Genomic DNA, 16,432 nt, shown 5'->3' with positions numbered 1-16,432 from the left:
AGGCTGGAGAGCATGTGTGTGGAGAGCATGGAAAAGGGGAAGGCTATTGGGTAAACAGCAGGCGCGGTCAAAGGGTACCAAGAGCCACCAGGACATGTAGTCCAATTTATCAGCTGCTATTTGCAACTCCCCCACCTTAGCACAAAGTTTCACAGAGCAGGCGTGTGTCTGCTACGTGTTCATCTAAAGGATTTTTAAATACCTCATCTTTTAGTTTCTAAAAAAAACAAACATAAATTAAGTAAATATACTATGATGCACACAGAGGGAAATGCAGAAAATCTCATTAGGTAAAAGCCAGCAAGCTAATAACAATTTGAGAAGAAGTCTGACCTTATTATGACTCACTGAATACAGCCAAGTCAAAAAAAAAGAAAAAAATCCAGATCTTACAAAATAAGCCTCACTCACATCACTGTCATTCTTACAGACAGCACATCATCACCAACCTTTCTCCCCGAATGAGAGAGAGCACACAAAAGAGCCATACTCACAAAAGGCAAGCACTGCAGTAGTGCCAGGGCTTTGAAGCATCTAATCTACTAAGCAGTCTGGCACAGATACAAAGGCTGCAGATAGAAAGCAGTAGATTTTCTTCTTCTTCTGTTTCCCCCCCCCCTCCCCCTTTTTTTGTGCATTAATTAATAAATAAATGAATCAACTTTATTTACTGTCAAACCACATAAATGAAAACAAATACTTCAAAAGTTCTGGCTCAGATTTTTTTTTTTTTTCTATTTCCAGCAGCACAACAACAACGACGACGACATTTTGCTTGTTCTGGAAGTTGATGGCAAAATTAAATTCATATATTAAGTTAATTCATTAGGCGAAATCAAATGAAGATGATCCAGCCGGCAGCTGAAAATGTGACATGTTGACATGGCGTTACGCTACCTTGGTTATTTCTATGCGTTTTCATACGCATATAGATTTAATAGAAATCAAGATTTTTCAGGTGTTGTTTTTATCTTTTTGTCTGAACTGTAGCCAAAACATCTAAAGAAATGACTGTATGAACGCAGTTAGAGTGGGGATACTTCTTCCTGGTTTCCAGTAATTAAGATCTATAATTACCCAAGTGCTGAGTCAAGAGGAAGCATCCCTACAGATTTTGCATATACCAAAGGGTCCATTTACTGTCTGAAGCTGTCTGAGTCTTAATTACCATCAGAGGGAAGTTTAAGATCATTCATCACATTTAGGTTTAAAACACTGTATGTGCAACAACCCGCTTGCCTCCAAATAGCAAGTACAGCTGCATACAGCGTGAAAACAACTTGTGTAAGAGAAGCATCTTTGGAGAAGGAAAAAAAAAAGAAGAAGAAGAAAGTGTTTTCAGTAAGCATGTTTCCTCAAAACAAGTTGAGTTTGGCATGGCAGCATTATACTATAACCCTGTTATTTGTGAATGACACATCACAGTTTATAGATTTTTTTTTTTTTTTGGGCAACAGCATTTACCATTTGAGTCTAAATACTGTAATGAGGGTTTAATGAGAGCCAACATACAGATCATGGGGTCAGAATTTTTGTAATTTTGCCACTAAACAAACAATGGCCAATTGAAGAGCAGACTTTCAGCTTTAATTCGAGGGGTTTTTACAAATGTTTTGTTTTAACTGTTTAGGAATTACACCCATTTATATATACAGTCCACCATTTTCAGAGGCACGACTAGTTTCGTGATTACCTGAGGCCCATTTCCTTAATATCTGAAGTGGATGCAAAGTGTTGAGTTTTATCTAATAGCCTTTCACTGCAATTTTAAATATGAAGCCCAAAGAGATGTCAATGTAAGTGAAGGAGGCCAGTCATTAGACTGAAAAATCATAATAAACTTATCAGACAGCAAAACCAGTGGCCAAGGCTTGAAAGAGCACAGAAGACAACTAAAGTGCATGATGACAGAATTATTTCCATGGTTAAGAAAAATAACTTCATAACGTCTAACAAAGTCAAGAACATGCTCAAGGAAGTAGGAGTAACATTGTCAAGGTCTAAATTCAAGCGATGGAATGTAAATACAGAGTGTTAAACAACAAGGTGCAAAGCACAGGTTACAGTCAAGGACAGATTAGACTTTGCCAGAAAACATCTTAAAGAGTCTGCACAGTCCTTAAAAAAGTCCAATTTAATCTTTGGACAGATGAAATGAAGGTTAACAATATAACTGGATGGGGAAAGTATCAAGAAGTAGAGAAACAGCTCACGATCTGAAGTATACCACATCATCTGTCAAACATAATGGAGGCAATGTTATGGCTCAGGCACGTATGGCTGGCAGTGGAACGGGTCGGTAGTGTTTATTGATGATGTGACTGCTCCCAGAAGCAGCAGGATGAATTGCGAAGCATACAGGGCGACATTCTCAGCTCAAATGCTGCAAAATCGATCAGAAAGCACTTCACGGTGCAAAAGCGACCCGAGAGTTTCTCAGGGTAAAGAAACGAGCACGAGCAGGTCAGTCGCCTGATTTCAACCCAACAGAGCACTCTGCTCAGTTGTTAAATATACAACTGAATGTGGAAAGACCAAAAAACAAGCAGCAACTGAGGAAACGCAGCATTGGATGCCGTCCATGGTTTTTAGCCTTTGGGCAGTGATTGACTGCAAAGGATTTTCATCCAAGTATTAAAAGCAATTTTTAAACATACAATTATGTTATTCTGTCCATGAAAGTGCAAAAAGTCAATTCAAAATGTTTTCCAGATGGATGATGTTTTTGTGGTTTCTTATTCTCACCTGTACCTATACGTTCTCTGTATACAAGTGCAAAATAGCACTTGTATACAATACATCCTAAAACTCGATGACATACAAAATAATCCAGCTTGTATGCAAGAATACTTTATGATGTCACGAAATAAGGCCTGAGTCAATGTCTCCCCTTTTCAGCTGTGGCCTGCAATGTGACAGCGGCTCTCTCACCATGTCTTTCCTGCTCTCACCAGGCCATTTCAGTGCCTGACGTCAGTTGTCTTTTATTACATTTCTTCTGCATACCTGGCTGACATTCCACAAGTTATTCAAAGGTACAACGAGAAATGTCACACATGACTAGAAACTGCACCGGTCCGGCACTTACAGCCTTTTAGTGCATATTCCTCTTCCATGTTCATCTTCCAGCTTGAACTACTTTAAAAACTAAGGCTTAAAGCCTTAAAATGGCATTAAATTACAGAAATCTTAGCCTGAGGTTGGATCCTGTTGTGGTATCTACTGAAGGTTTTTTTAAAGCCATCTAAGGGACAGAGTAAGCATTAGGGAGGAAACATGGTTGCTGGTGGATACAAACACTGGAAGCAGAAAGTTTCCAGTCTAGATTTGCCAACATGAATGATCCAAATTATGATCCAGGATCGGAGAGAGAGCTGTATTATTTTCCTATGGACCATGTCCAGTATGATCCAATGCTTAACAGAGGGAGAGAGTGGGTGTGAACCATGTAATAGCAAGTCCTCTTTCCCCAGGGAAGTTACAGAAAACAATAGCTCCGATGGGCACGCTGTGTATACAGAGCCATCCTCGACGCAGGAGCCTCCCAGCCGAGCAGAGAGCTGTGCAGCATCTCCATGAAAAGAGACCATTTATACAGTATCTATGCAACACTTTCTGCTAGGATGAGGATTAGAGGTGGGTTCAGAGGGGAGCCTGGCTTGCTCCTGCTCTTGTCTGCAGTAGTAATTTAGCTCCACTAATGAATACCTGAGCGCTACAAACTAAAGAAAAGCCAAGCCAATTGGTCCGTCTATTGAAAGTCCATCAGCAGCGAAGAAGTCAGCGTCTATTTTATTAAATTAAAAAGAAAGTGAGATGAGGTTCTTAAAGAAAAAGGCCTGTGATTTTCCATTTTCAACCTTGTAATTGCAATAGCAAGCCGCTTTGCCTTTGTCTCAAAACAATCAACCTTAAGATTTAAGTTGGTGTCATGAGGATTTTTCTGTATTTCCTGCCTGACGTTTTATGAAACAAATGATAAAGAAGACACTCAGCAAGTTATTTCACAATGACATGAAAACGTATATGTAACTCCCGAGGGCAAGACTGAATGTGTGACTTTGCTTTAATGTGATTCCCACTTGTGCTAAGAACATAAGAAGTCTTTAAGAGCGTAATCGTGGACTAAACAAGAACATACAAGCTTTGAGAATAGAAAGGGAAATTTAGCTTTTTTAAAAGAAACCAATAGCTCTTCTCATGGTTGGTCTCAAGAGAGGAAATTGCAGCATCTTAGATCTTTCCTTCAACTTTTAAAAGAGAAAGAGAGAGGGGACTGTAATTTTGAAGCTGAGGAGGAACAGGAATATTCTTGTTTAAAGTGTGAGCCCGAGGATGCAGCCTCACACGGATGGTTATCTCCTTAAACTCGATGACATGCAAAGTAAACCAGCATGTTCAGATTTAAGGGGCACAACCTGAAAATAATCTGAGGGGACAAAACTAAGGCTCACTGTACAACCGCTTTCTGAGGCCAAGTTAATAATCGGTTCAACAATGAAACAGTCTCACTAGTTTCAAACTTTTGTGAGCAATTTTGTGTTAAAAACACTTCATAGGAAAATACAGCAGAGCTGATTGCTGTACAAGAAGGGCTTTATCTTTGTGGGCATGCCAAATTTCAGGGCGTTATCTTGCGTGGTGACCCGGTACAAATTTTCCAAGAAACTGGGGAGGGCACAACTGGGTCAAAGTTAATTTCAGCTCTTTTAAAAATACACAAAAGGGTGCTTTAGGGCTTGTAAAATTGACCCTCTGTAAACATACAGATTTCCCTGTAGAGGAAGCATGCACTGCCTGGGCAAAAGTGAACCAGAGGCACAAATGAACCAGTCTGGGGGAACAATACTTTGTTTATATTCTTCACACTCTTCTCCTCACCTTCTCCCTTTGAGTTTTTTTTTTTTTTAAACAAAGCCAGCCCAAAGGTAGGACAGGTCATCTATTTGTGGGGCTGGACTTTTCATAACTACACAAGTGAAAGCTCCTCATTAAGTCATCCTCTTAACGCTGCAAGGAAAGGTGAAACAAGCCTCCAGGAATTTTTTTTTTTTTTAAACTTTAGAATAGTATCAGAGGAACAAGAGCAAATATTAAAAGATTATTGCTTATGTTAGCCATGAGATTAGTATTGTGAAGCCCTCTAATACTGATTGGTCCTCAGTAAACGCTCTTGTCATCCTGTCATCATTATTATTATTTTATGTATTTTTTTTTTTGAGGAGGGGGGCTTTTAGCTCCTGTGTTTAGTGTATTACAAAATGAGATAGGAGTGAATAATAACACAGTGGGTTTAAGTTTTAGCCTAGCTACAGTATCTTTACATGGGTTACTTTTAGTTGCCCCACCCCCTCCAAAAAAATAACTTTGTCACTTCTATTAAAAAAATAAATAAATAAATCCTGCAGGTTAAATGTGACACAATTAATACTATTGCTATCCACAGATACGGCGTCCTCTAGCTAAAGTGCATTTATGAAAGTATCAAGCTAGCTGTTCACATGTATGAAGAGCTGCTCAATGAAAGCAGTTATTTTCCAGAACGTAGACTACAACGTTATTAACGTTCGTTTACGACTTCGTCATAGCCCCAGCGGACGGGGTCATCGCTCTCGGGGGAGGCATTCCTCTGACTGCCCAAGTCACAACACCGCCCGGCTAGAATTGGCCAATTTACCAAAGGCGAAGAACTCAACGCAGCTCAGGAGAAGGAGGATGCCTTCTTTCTGTTCGGTTAACATCTGAATGGTACGAGCTTGTGTTCATCGTCCTAACCCCTGCGTTCAGAGAGAGCTCACGGGGAAATTCAAACTGACGGTTTACACGTAGCTAACAAGCTAAGGATCACATACCAATCACCTCGTGTAGCTCGTAATCATCTTTGTTGATGGACCAGGGTTGGGAGCTCAGGTCCTCCGACATGGCTGAGGGATCCGCTGGGGCAGGACTCTCTGTGTGTAGAAAGGTGGTGAATCCAAAAAGCGGGCGTAAAAATTAGTCAAAGTAATCCAAACAGGACTAACAAGAGCGACACTTCCCCTTCTTTGCGAATCCTGCAGCACTCCTGTCATTCCCAAAGTTTGACACTAGCCTAGCAGCCCCGCCTACCGCATTCCTACTGAGAAAATGTGACCCTTCCTGGCGGACATATTGAGTGTGGCACACTATCGACGCTGAGTGCTGCGGTTCGGAAAACTGCCGAAACAAACCGAGTGCTTCCGCCACACTTTTAATGGCGGATCCCATGCGACATCGCCCCAGAGTGTGCCCTTACAGGTTTAGGTTCAACTTATTACCTCAATATAAACCACTTCTTTTCCACTAAAATTAGCACATTATGCTTCTACTGATTCATCATATAATATAGTTTGAATGGCGTACAATGTGAAAACATCAAACCACCAAGCTAGGCAACTGAAACACCTGACAGGGAAAAGTCAGGGATTAACATTCTCAAAGAGCAGTCTGTGAGAGGAGGCACGTTTCTCCAGCAAGAGCCTGCCTCTGATTGGACAGAACCACGTATACTGCTTTCTGATTGGGTGTTCGTGCGTTTACTGTAAAGCGTAAACCACAGTTTTCCTTACCGCATTAAATTAGAGACCTCTGGTGGTTTATTTTATACCATACAGGATTTTCACAGTCACAACAAATGCAGGGAAACTAAAGGTATATTTAATTTTATAGTTCCATATTATTAATTTTTTATTTAAAAAAAACAAACAAACAAAGACTTTGAATAATACACCACGTTAACTTTATTCGTTTATTTAAAAAAACAACAACATTATTTTAATTGGTCTAAAAAGAGCATTTTAAAAACACAAACTCAAAAGTAGAGATCCCACAGTAACAGAATTGCTGCACAAAAAGGCAGGTGTCAGCTGTCAGTAGAACTGAACTTGTGAAAGTATCAGAGCCAAAACAGTTCTTCCTCTTTAAGCTTCAATTTCATGAACAAGTTTGCTCAAAAGAGGAAGTGGCAAAAGAATGTACCCTTCTTTTTAATGCAACACACATAAAACACAAAATAGGGCCACACAAAACCCCTGTTAGAAGAGGAAATCTCATAATATGATAATGACTCTGTGCACTGAGAACTTTGCTGGCGTTGGATACTACTGTGCAGTCTCACTTTCATAATGACAGTGTGCAGGAATCTGTATCGTCTCCAAAGGAAGTGCAATTTGAAGCAGTAAAATATATACATACAGTGTAATCATGAGATTCCTCCAATGTTGAATTTGGCCACTGTCCAACATAATCTTTTAATGGAATAACAAAAAGGCACTTTGAAATATGATTAACCACCTGCTCCACAGTTACGGCAGCGACAGAGCTTTGGCAAGCCGAGTCCAGAACCAGGCCTGCGTGCAAGGCCGGGTGTAGTCACAAATGGTGAGGAAGCGTAAAATGCTGGGGAAGGGCTTTGTCATCGGCTTGTAGATCACTGGAATGAGGCGTTTACTTCGAGCTCCTGAAATAGAAAAAAAAGAATATAAATGATTAAGCTGCACGCATAAGCCAGAAAAATTAAAACAGGGTTGTTTAATATAAAATATTTATATATGTGTGTGTGCATTACCAGGACAAAGGCTGAGAGCAAACTTGGTCTGAAAGTCACAGGCATCGCTGTCGAGATATTCATCAGAAATCACCACCACCATCCGTTTACACCTGCGTGCAAGGTCACATATTATAGTCAGTTGCAAAAACTGTGAGAGCAAGAAAACAGAGATTTCAGGAAACATGACTGGCTGAGAATTGGATTTCTTCTGTCAGGTGACTTTCAATATCTGAATTTCAGATGAAACTGACGTTAGTTATGTCTGGCTTTCTAAACCATCTCTGAACTTTCCATTTCTACATTTTATCAACACACACAGGCACGAATACACAGATTATTAACCAAACGGCAAACAAGTCTGAACCACATCCTGCGCTAGTGCATGCTTCATGACTGCGCCTGTTGGAATTCGTGTTGCATCTGACTAACAAATGCAAAATTGAATTGCAAAAAAAAAAAAAAAAAAAAAAACTGTAAATCATGTAAACTGCTTTTTTTGGACCATAATGACCTACTTGGAGTTTCAGACTCACACCTGGCCCCATAACGTTATTCGCTTAATCACTTTTCAAGTTAAAATTAGAACAAAACAAAAAAACTGAAAAGACCAAACAAAAACCAGGTTAGTAAATGTGTCAGTGTCCCACCTCTTCTCGATGAGTTCACTAGTGATGGTCCACACGCAGGAGCCCGGGAGGACGTCTCTGTCGAACACACACAGTTTCAGCTTGTAGTCCGTCTGCTCCAGCTCACGGATCATTTCGTGGACGAACGCAAAGTCGCTCTGGCAGTAGCAGATGAAGGCATCAAACATCTCGGGAACCCCTGGATTCAAAACATCTCGATTCAACTCAATGGTTAAAGTTTCACACAAACACACACACAGAGGGCCATTAATCAGAAACATCTCGCATCACTGACACAACATAAAACTCCTAGAGCGAAGTACATAAGAATAATAAGAAAACCACAAGGCTGCGGAGGAAACAGGAGCAGCGAGGCCGTGTAGCAGTGCACGATTAGTGCTTCAGATAAATGGTCAGATGAAGAGACAAGTGACAAGTAGGAGTGTTTTTTTCCCCTGTGATAGTTTACCACAGAAAACACCCGAACAAACAAACAGCTACAAAGTCTCGAAGTTTCGAATATATAACAGATGAGTCTGTGCTGTTTATTAAGGAAAAAAACTATAATAAGTTGATATTAATAAGTATTGTGAATTTCGAAGGAAGCCTACATTTACAAAGTGAAGGAAATCATTATGCAAATACAGTGATGTAGCTGGTTAAGCTGCAATCAGTTAAAACTAATGCATATAGGGCTGCAGAACTTAACCATATCAGCCAAATGTAGCAAAGAGAGCTTTTCAGTGACAGTGGCAGTAATACTGCACCCATGCTGAAGATGAGCAGATTAGAGGACATGTGCTGAGTCATTTACGCTGTCTTTGAAGTGTTATTGTTAATGCTAATGGAAGGTTCTTTATAAAATATTTCGACATAATGTGAGCATATGTGTATGCATATATATTATTGTAAGTTCATACAAATGCTCACCTTCAGGGTCATCATCCACAGTGATCCCAGACCTCTCAGGGGTGCGAGGGACACAGCTGTCGACCTCAGGAACCTGGAGCGGGGGTTCAGCTTTCTTTTTAAGATTCTCACAGTACTTCCGGACATCCTCATCTGGGAACAAAACGGCGCAAAACGGCACACATGAGCGCAAACATGCAGTCAGTTCAGGGAGATGCTTTGGGATTGTAGGTACAAACGCAGCAGACTCCATGTGATGGACATATAACTGTGTTTAAACTCAGTTATTACACTAACGCTTACGCATTTGGGCAAATATTACGAAAGACACTCTCTTAGTCACGAGTGTAAGATCTATTTAAGCAACATTGGAATTCAGTGTTAATAATTTCCTGAACCAGGCGACAGGGGCAAGGTGGGGTACAAAAGCAAGCATGCATTAAGAATAAGCACAAGTTATGACCGGTCCTAATCAATGCAAAAAAAAAAAATCAATCCTAATCGACGACAGGCATTTATTTATTAAAGACAAGTGGATCTAAGTGGGATGGCAGTAACGCACTTATCAGTGGTCGCAGATCCTCCACGATGTCTTCTCTGTCCAGCTCCGAGAGCATTGACAACAACTTCCCCACTGACGTGTCTGTGCTCCGGGCCTGCCAGTCCTCCAGAACCGTGCAGGTTGGGTTTTTGGACACTTCGTAGTTCTTTATTTCCAGGTAGTTGAAGCCCATGGCCTCTGCGAGCGCCATCCAGTCCGCTGCTACCGTGTGCTTGGGGTTCAGATAAAGTCCCAGCTTTTTCCTCACGCTCATGTTTAGCGCAACGAGAGGAATCTTCTCCAAGTCAACTTTCGAGTCGGCGCAAGCCATGTTCCAAAAGTTTCCGGTTAAGTTAATGGAGTTTTTTGTATAAGTAAGAAAGACTAAACATTATAACGATAGACGTGATTTGAAATGCTGTGTTGTGTCGGAAGTCTACAACACAACCTACCTGACTGAGGAAGTGAAGTCTTTGCGCCGGAGTGCGTCACAGACGGGGGGTGGAGATGTGTTATTTACCAAGTGGAGCTAACAACCCAAAGTGCGATTCTTTTTTTATTTTTAAAACACCAACATTATTGTTATTACTATTACTCCTGCGACCACAAGAGAAGAGAGCTTGTCAAGGATAAATGAAAGTTCTCACAGGAGCGAGCTCCACTGAAAATAAATAGACACGCACGTTTTCTGTTCCCGTTTACTCTCATCTGTATAGCTGCTCAGAAAGAGCGGACTGACTTCCTTGCTCTGATAAATGGAGGTCAAGATTTAGTGCATCAGATAGCAACTTTAATATAGCCGTTTTGTAACCATCACACATAAAGCAAAAACAAAGTATAAATGCACAGAAAACCTGCAAGAACAAAGTAACAGTAATCTGTTCAAAACATCATATGAGGTCATTACAGGTGATTCTGAATCATAAAAAAACCACACTGTGGTTTTTCACAGTCGCTGCATAGCCGGAAACGCAGCGAAGGATCCATAGAAGGCCCTTGATGTGGCAATTTTCTACAGAACTGATGGCCTGATCAGTGAAGTTAAAGCACCGTAACATGTGCTTCCTCAAATCCTCATTCTTCAGCTTCCCTGAATCAATACATCAACGTGCCAGACAGATTTTCATGGAAACAGTTCAAGATTAAATCAGTGGAGCGTCCACGTGTTCACAGGTTCTTGCTTCTGGAGAAGTAGAAGTCGATGCCTCTGTCCCGATGCTGTTTGGGGGTGTGAGACGGGCCTTTCTTTCCTCTTGGTGAAGGTCCTGTGCCACCCTGAAGAAAAGAAAGAAAGAATAAAACTTTTAAAACTGTATAAAAGAAAATACACACAATTAAAAATAAAATAAGGAAAGAAATGTAGAATTTGTTTTCAAATACATCTGAGGGATGGCAAGATATTTCACTGGGTAGAAAAGACACAAAAACAATGTTATGTCACAAATTATATTAACATTTTTTTATTTTCTAAAACAACACAATGAAAGTGTCGACCTCTTCTGATTTTAATAAATGAAACACTTTAAGGAGAAGTGTTTCTCTTGTTGCGGAACTGGTGACAACGTGACAAGGGGCCCCAAATAGACTGGAGCAGCAGACACTTTTCTATTTACTGAGATAAAAGTGTATATTATTATTTATGGAAAGTTTAGTTTAAGTTTAGATAAAGCTGAAGAGTAACATGTAGTAATATCTGCCAGATACATGTAGTGGGTTAAAAGTGCAATTAGGCCTTAGAGCTGGAGTAGATAAGAAGTACAAGAACTAGAACGTACAAACAATAGTGGAGTAAGTCTATTTATATCCAAGCGCTTTTATTTGCAGCAGTTATGGATTAAACACTAATATAGCAGCACTACACAATCACACTAACTACTTCCCTTCCCCCAGACACCCACCGCTTTCTTGTTAATGTGTCTGCTCCATTCAGGTGCCATAACAATGGGAGCAGGATAGGTGTCGCCAAGGGTCACATGAGCGTGGGCCAGCGCAGCATTGCTGAGTGACCATGGTGTGTGCACATCACCTCCTCTGATATTCTGCAACTCTGGAACCCACTGTCGGACGTAATCTCCCTGAAAGACAAACGCAAACCGATGAGTCAAAACTGATTTCCTCACATTTTGCCCTATTTTTAATCTCAATAATAAAGCAGCAAAGCCTGCACAACAGGTGACTCAGCAGTTTTGTCTTGAAGCGCAAAAGGTAAAGTTTTAGACAAATGTCAAAAGGAAATGAAACAGTGTTTACTTCGTCAAACGTACATTATTGTCATAGTCGAGGCCTTGTTTGATCATGTTGAACTTCCTGTTCTCTCTGGGGTCATTTCCAATCCCAGCGCTGTACAGCCAGTTACCATAATTGCTGCAGACATCGTGGTCGATCTTTGTAAGGAACATTTAAAAAGATGAGTTTTGTATTAATATCTGAATATTATATTCTTAAACAACTAAGCTTTGAAATAATGTATAAAGATAATAAACAACTACTGCTTACCAGAAGGGACTCAAACCACTCAGCTCCCATCCTCCAGTCAAGGCCCAGATCCTTTGTGAGGAAGCTAGCGACATTTTGACGCCCCCTGTTGGACATAAAGCCGGTCGCTGCCAACTCCCTCATGTTGGCGTCAACAAAAGGCACTCCGGTGCGTCCCTCTGTACGTTCCAGTTGCACATAAATTCACCTTTATATTCGTATACTATACGTACTGTTTCAGTTCAAAGAATATTTCATGCAGGATGAGTGAAGAGCACAAACCTTTCCATGCATCAAATAGCTTCATGTCCTTTTTCCATGGCACAGATTTGTCTTGAAGTCCTGAGTTGAAGTCACAGTGACATGAAATATACCTTTTCATGCAGACAACAACAATAATAATAAAAGTAACATAAAAACATCAGCTTACTGTACCTTTGACCTGAAAAATCCTATTTCCGTACTTCACACTCACAAACCTGAAGTAGTCCCTCCACAAAAGCTCAAAAATTACCCTGTAGGACAGCAGGGAAGCTCATCAGATAGGGAAAAAATAAAATATGACAAATATAGATTTTCACATATCACCAGCCTGTGTGCTCACCAATATGTGCTCTGATTAGCTGTCCGCTCCTTCTCGTACTGCTTGATCTGATGATAAATATATCTGGGTGAAATGCAACCCATTGCCAGCCTGCAGGATACCAAAGCCGCACCATTAGACAGAATCACGGGAATTACCTCAATGAAACATTAAACTCCATGTAGCAAAGTGGAGCAGAGAGGCAGTGATACATTTGTACTCACCAAGGTGAAAACTTGGTGGAATAATCCACACCGATTAAACCGTTACGAGTCTCTTTGTACGTTGCAACTGCATCCTTTAAAACAGACATCATGGAGGATCTTTAATAGATCATCTGGGATTTTTTTTTCTCCATAGTTCTCTAAACAGCAGCTAATGTAAAACACATTTTGCACTCACAGTGTCCCAGAAATAGTGTTTAAGTCTGGCCAGGGCGTGACTCTCCCCACCACTGCAGGGGAAGGCTGAGTGAGGATCAATCACAGCCTCTGGAAGGGGAAAAGCGTTTCATGATTAGGCTTCTTTAGACATAATAAACATCCTGAATCATAAACACATAGAATAAATGCGCGGACATGTGTCTTGGTGGATTGTTCACCTGTCTGTTGCAGGTCCTCTGCTGTAGGAATGGCTCCTTCCTCGAGGCCTGGAGGAAGGGGATCTAGCTTCTCTGGGGTTGAGAAGACCGGCCTCACCCTGCCCTCGCTCTCCACTGCCTTTCTGAACTGAGTGTACACATCGGGAAGCCTAAAATCAGAGGGAAATATTACAAGGCACTTCTTAACCTGCAGTGTATCTTTCACGAAAAGGGTAGCTTCCTCTCTGTATCTGCTTTCACACCTGGACATGTGGGGGAACGGAAGATCATCTCTGTGGTACAATGTAGAGCCCCAGCAGGTATGAACTTTGACCTTCATCTGTGCACACACATCTTTTACCCTTTTCTCCACATTCAGCTCTTCTGAGGTAACCTGTAGAAAAAGCACATGATGGTGAAAACCACGCTCCATTGACCAGACAGCACTTTTGCTGTTATCTGTAATATGAGAGAGCACCTCTTCATGGAAAGCCACACTACTGACAGAGCCCAGTTGCCTGATGAGGTCTGCAACTACCTCCTCTGGCTTACCCCGTCTCACCACGAGATTGCTGTCAAACACACACACAAAATAAACACAGAGACACATATATAAGCCTCATTCCATGCCAGGCAAGCTGCATCCTGGGTAGAGTGCTAGTTGACAGGAAAAAGTGATGGGAACAGTGTGTGCAGAAGCAATGCTAATATAAACATAACCGCTGTAAGTCCAGGTGCGTCCTGATCCTGTTACACGTATCAATTCAATCCTAGAAAGCCAAGGCCAGTGTCTTCACTGAGTTAACAATAACATGATAGAAAAGTAAACTGATCTCTTATAAACCTTTCATAGAGACTGTGAGTTAGCGACAGTGTAGCAAAGGCGAAACTTGACAGTGGGGTTAGGTAAAGAAAAATCTTGTGAGTGATAGTTTTATTACCTGCCTTTGCTGATCAGTGTGTTTCTGAGGTCTCTGATACTCTCCAGTAAGAAGCGCAGACGGAAAGGCCCAGTCTTTGGTAAGCTGTAGTTGTAAGTGCCAACATAGTGTCTGGGGTCGAAGCAGTACAGCGGGACTATGTGTTCAGCGTTTCTTTGGGCCCAGTGGAAAAGCTGCATATCGAGCATACAATAAACATACTGCAGCAATTATGTGAAACAGCACATTTGATTTTATGATAGAAACACCTTTGACTATTGATATGGATGGTAGAGGTGGGCTTGTTTCTGTCCTCCAAGTAGAGTATGTGACTCACTGAATTGTGTTAAATAAATACATTTTGTGTGCTTTTGAATTTTTTTTCTATTTGCTGTTGCTTTCTTAAGTTGCTGTACATTTAACCACTCAGTACCACCCTAGATATGGTTTACTTTATAAAAAAGAAAAGAAAAGAAAAGAAAAGAAAACCTAATAAACGAAAATTGAATTTAATATTTAAAATTCCCTGAAAGTTAGCAAGCATGCTCAATGCTTTTGTTTTGGGGGGGTTTTAGTTCAGTTTTATATATATTTCTTTTTTTTTTTCTTTTTTTTTTTTTAAATTGTAACTAGATGTCACAAGTTTGTGGAAGCTTGTTTCCACCACCGGGGGGGAAATGCCAGGCAGAACCAATGTTTTCTACAGTCATTGGGCAGAGTCCAAATTTGGAATTTATTTTCGAGTAAGTCGAAGTTTCGAGATACGTAACTCGAATTTTTAAGCTATTAAGTCAAGATACTAACTCGAAATTTTGATTTATTTATGCAATTTTTGCAGCTGCGAAAATAACCTTCGATAGTGTTAGATCAGTGGTTCTTAACCTGGGTTCGATCGAACTCTAGGGGTTCGGTGAGTCGGTCTCAGGGGTTCGGCAGAGCCTCCGCCGTGACACGCACGGCTCATTTTGTGCACCAGTAAAAAACATATGTATGTCTTGAATTTGAAAAAAATCTTATTTTATTTTTCACTAAAGAGGGGTTCAGTGAATGCGCATATGAAACTGGTGGGGTTCGGTACCTCCAAAAAGGTTATGAACCACTATTTTAGATACTTAAAACAGGATAGGGGTTAAAAAGCAGTCCAGTTTAAAAATTAAAAGTGTGTAATCATTAGCTTTGGGGAACATGCTTTTATTCTGGAGGTGTTGTACCGGTAGTAATACCGCTGTAACGTGGCTGCAGGCTATATTGGAGTTATTGTAATTTTAATGTCGACGTTAACATGTTTAAACAATTTCTTTAATGTCGTCAACAAATCAAATAATTAACATGCGAAGTAATCGTGTTTTTTTAAAAACATTTAAGTTTAACAACGTCGCACTTTTTTTCTACAAACTCATGTTCTTACCTCGTTGTCGTGGAGACGCAAGTCGTTTCTTAGCAAACATATTACTGTACGGGAGGAAGACATGTTTGCTTTGTTTCCACCACAGCAGCAATAGTCTTGTTTTAAGCACTGAGGAAGGGAGACCTCGGTGTCAGAGAGTTGTACCTCCCGGGCTAGCGTCAGTTGTGTCTTCGGCGGCTCCTCTCTGGCAGTCACGTTTTCAGACACGACGTTACAAAACGGCAGGTTTTGTAAGGTGGTTTTCTAACAGCTGCCCCGACAGTGTTGGTGTTAATCGTTTTTAGTCAAAATTATCTAACTATTTATATTGTGTTATTTTCAAATTAGGCTTTATACTGACATTTAAAAAAAATAAATCATATTTCGTATTGTCTTTGGATAACTAAGTAGTGTGTTTGTGTGTTGCCTTTTCTTATACAGTCTTATGAAAATATGGTCCTAACCATGAGTTTGCAGAGTTGAAGAAAAGCTATTTTATTGAGTCTTAATTGAATTGAATATACATACACAATTTTAAATTACATCCCATTTTTTCTTTAAAACAGTTACCATGTAATAGGGATGTGTCTGTTATAACTATTAACTATTATTCAGTTAGACTGACATATAAAAACAACAAAATAATAAAAACGTAAGGCACAATTACGAAAGGTTCAGTCATTTAACCGAGCCTCTTACAAATGACGTCACAAAACCCCCAGGTGTCTACACCCATAGCCATTAGATCCACAAAATAATTTATAAAGCTGTTCTGTAATATATAAAAGTACATATCAACAGCTGGAGATCATCTATGACAAAAACAATCATGCCGTGTCCTTTA

The 16,432-nt window shown here is 40.3% G+C and overlaps 3 protein-coding genes across 3 annotated transcripts in view; all 3 read right to left on the bottom strand.

The window, feature by feature from the left end:
• The window catches only part of oxsr1b (oxidative stress responsive kinase 1b), a 42,004-nt gene extending 35,784 nt beyond the window's left edge, over window positions 1-6,220 (bottom strand). The window contains exon 1 of the mRNA XM_040044503.1: window positions 5,853-6,220. Coding sequence (XP_039900437.1) covers window positions 5,853-5,922 — 70 coding nt within the window. The 5' untranslated portion in view covers window positions 5,923-6,220. The remainder of the gene's footprint in view (window positions 1-5,852) is intronic.
• A 520-nt stretch (window positions 6,221-6,740) lies between these two features.
• Window positions 6,741-10,296, bottom strand: myd88 (MYD88 innate immune signal transduction adaptor). Its single transcript, XM_040044504.1, has 5 exons — window positions 9,665-10,296; window positions 9,124-9,255; window positions 8,215-8,392; window positions 7,586-7,677; window positions 6,741-7,477 (listed from the first exon to the last, which is right to left on the bottom strand). The coding sequence occupies exons 1-5, from the start codon at window positions 9,972-9,974 to the stop codon at window positions 7,323-7,325; spliced, it is 867 nt and encodes a 288-aa protein (XP_039900438.1). The 5' UTR covers window positions 9,975-10,296; the 3' UTR covers window positions 6,741-7,322.
• A 120-nt stretch (window positions 10,297-10,416) lies between these two features.
• Window positions 10,417-15,966, bottom strand: cry-dash (cryptochrome DASH). The gene is made up of 14 exons (XM_040044502.1): window positions 15,610-15,966; window positions 14,223-14,395; window positions 13,760-13,853; window positions 13,545-13,675; window positions 13,303-13,451; window positions 13,104-13,192; window positions 12,926-12,999; window positions 12,723-12,812; window positions 12,554-12,633; window positions 12,401-12,460; window positions 12,140-12,297; window positions 11,908-12,027; window positions 11,542-11,718; window positions 10,417-10,918 (listed from the first exon to the last, which is right to left on the bottom strand). The coding sequence occupies exons 1-14, from the start codon at window positions 15,670-15,672 to the stop codon at window positions 10,811-10,813; spliced, it is 1,566 nt and encodes a 521-aa protein (XP_039900436.1). The 5' UTR covers window positions 15,673-15,966; the 3' UTR covers window positions 10,417-10,810.
• Window positions 15,967-16,432: the final 466 nt, after the last annotated feature.

This window comes from Simochromis diagramma, unplaced genomic scaffold, assembly GCF_900408965.1.
Source record: "Simochromis diagramma unplaced genomic scaffold, fSimDia1.1 OVJJ01000602.1, whole genome shotgun sequence".
Taxonomy (NCBI): domain Eukaryota; kingdom Metazoa; phylum Chordata; class Actinopteri; order Cichliformes; family Cichlidae; genus Simochromis; species Simochromis diagramma.
Note: the sequence above shows the minus strand (reverse complement) of the source record. Positions and strands in the feature narration are given on the sequence as shown.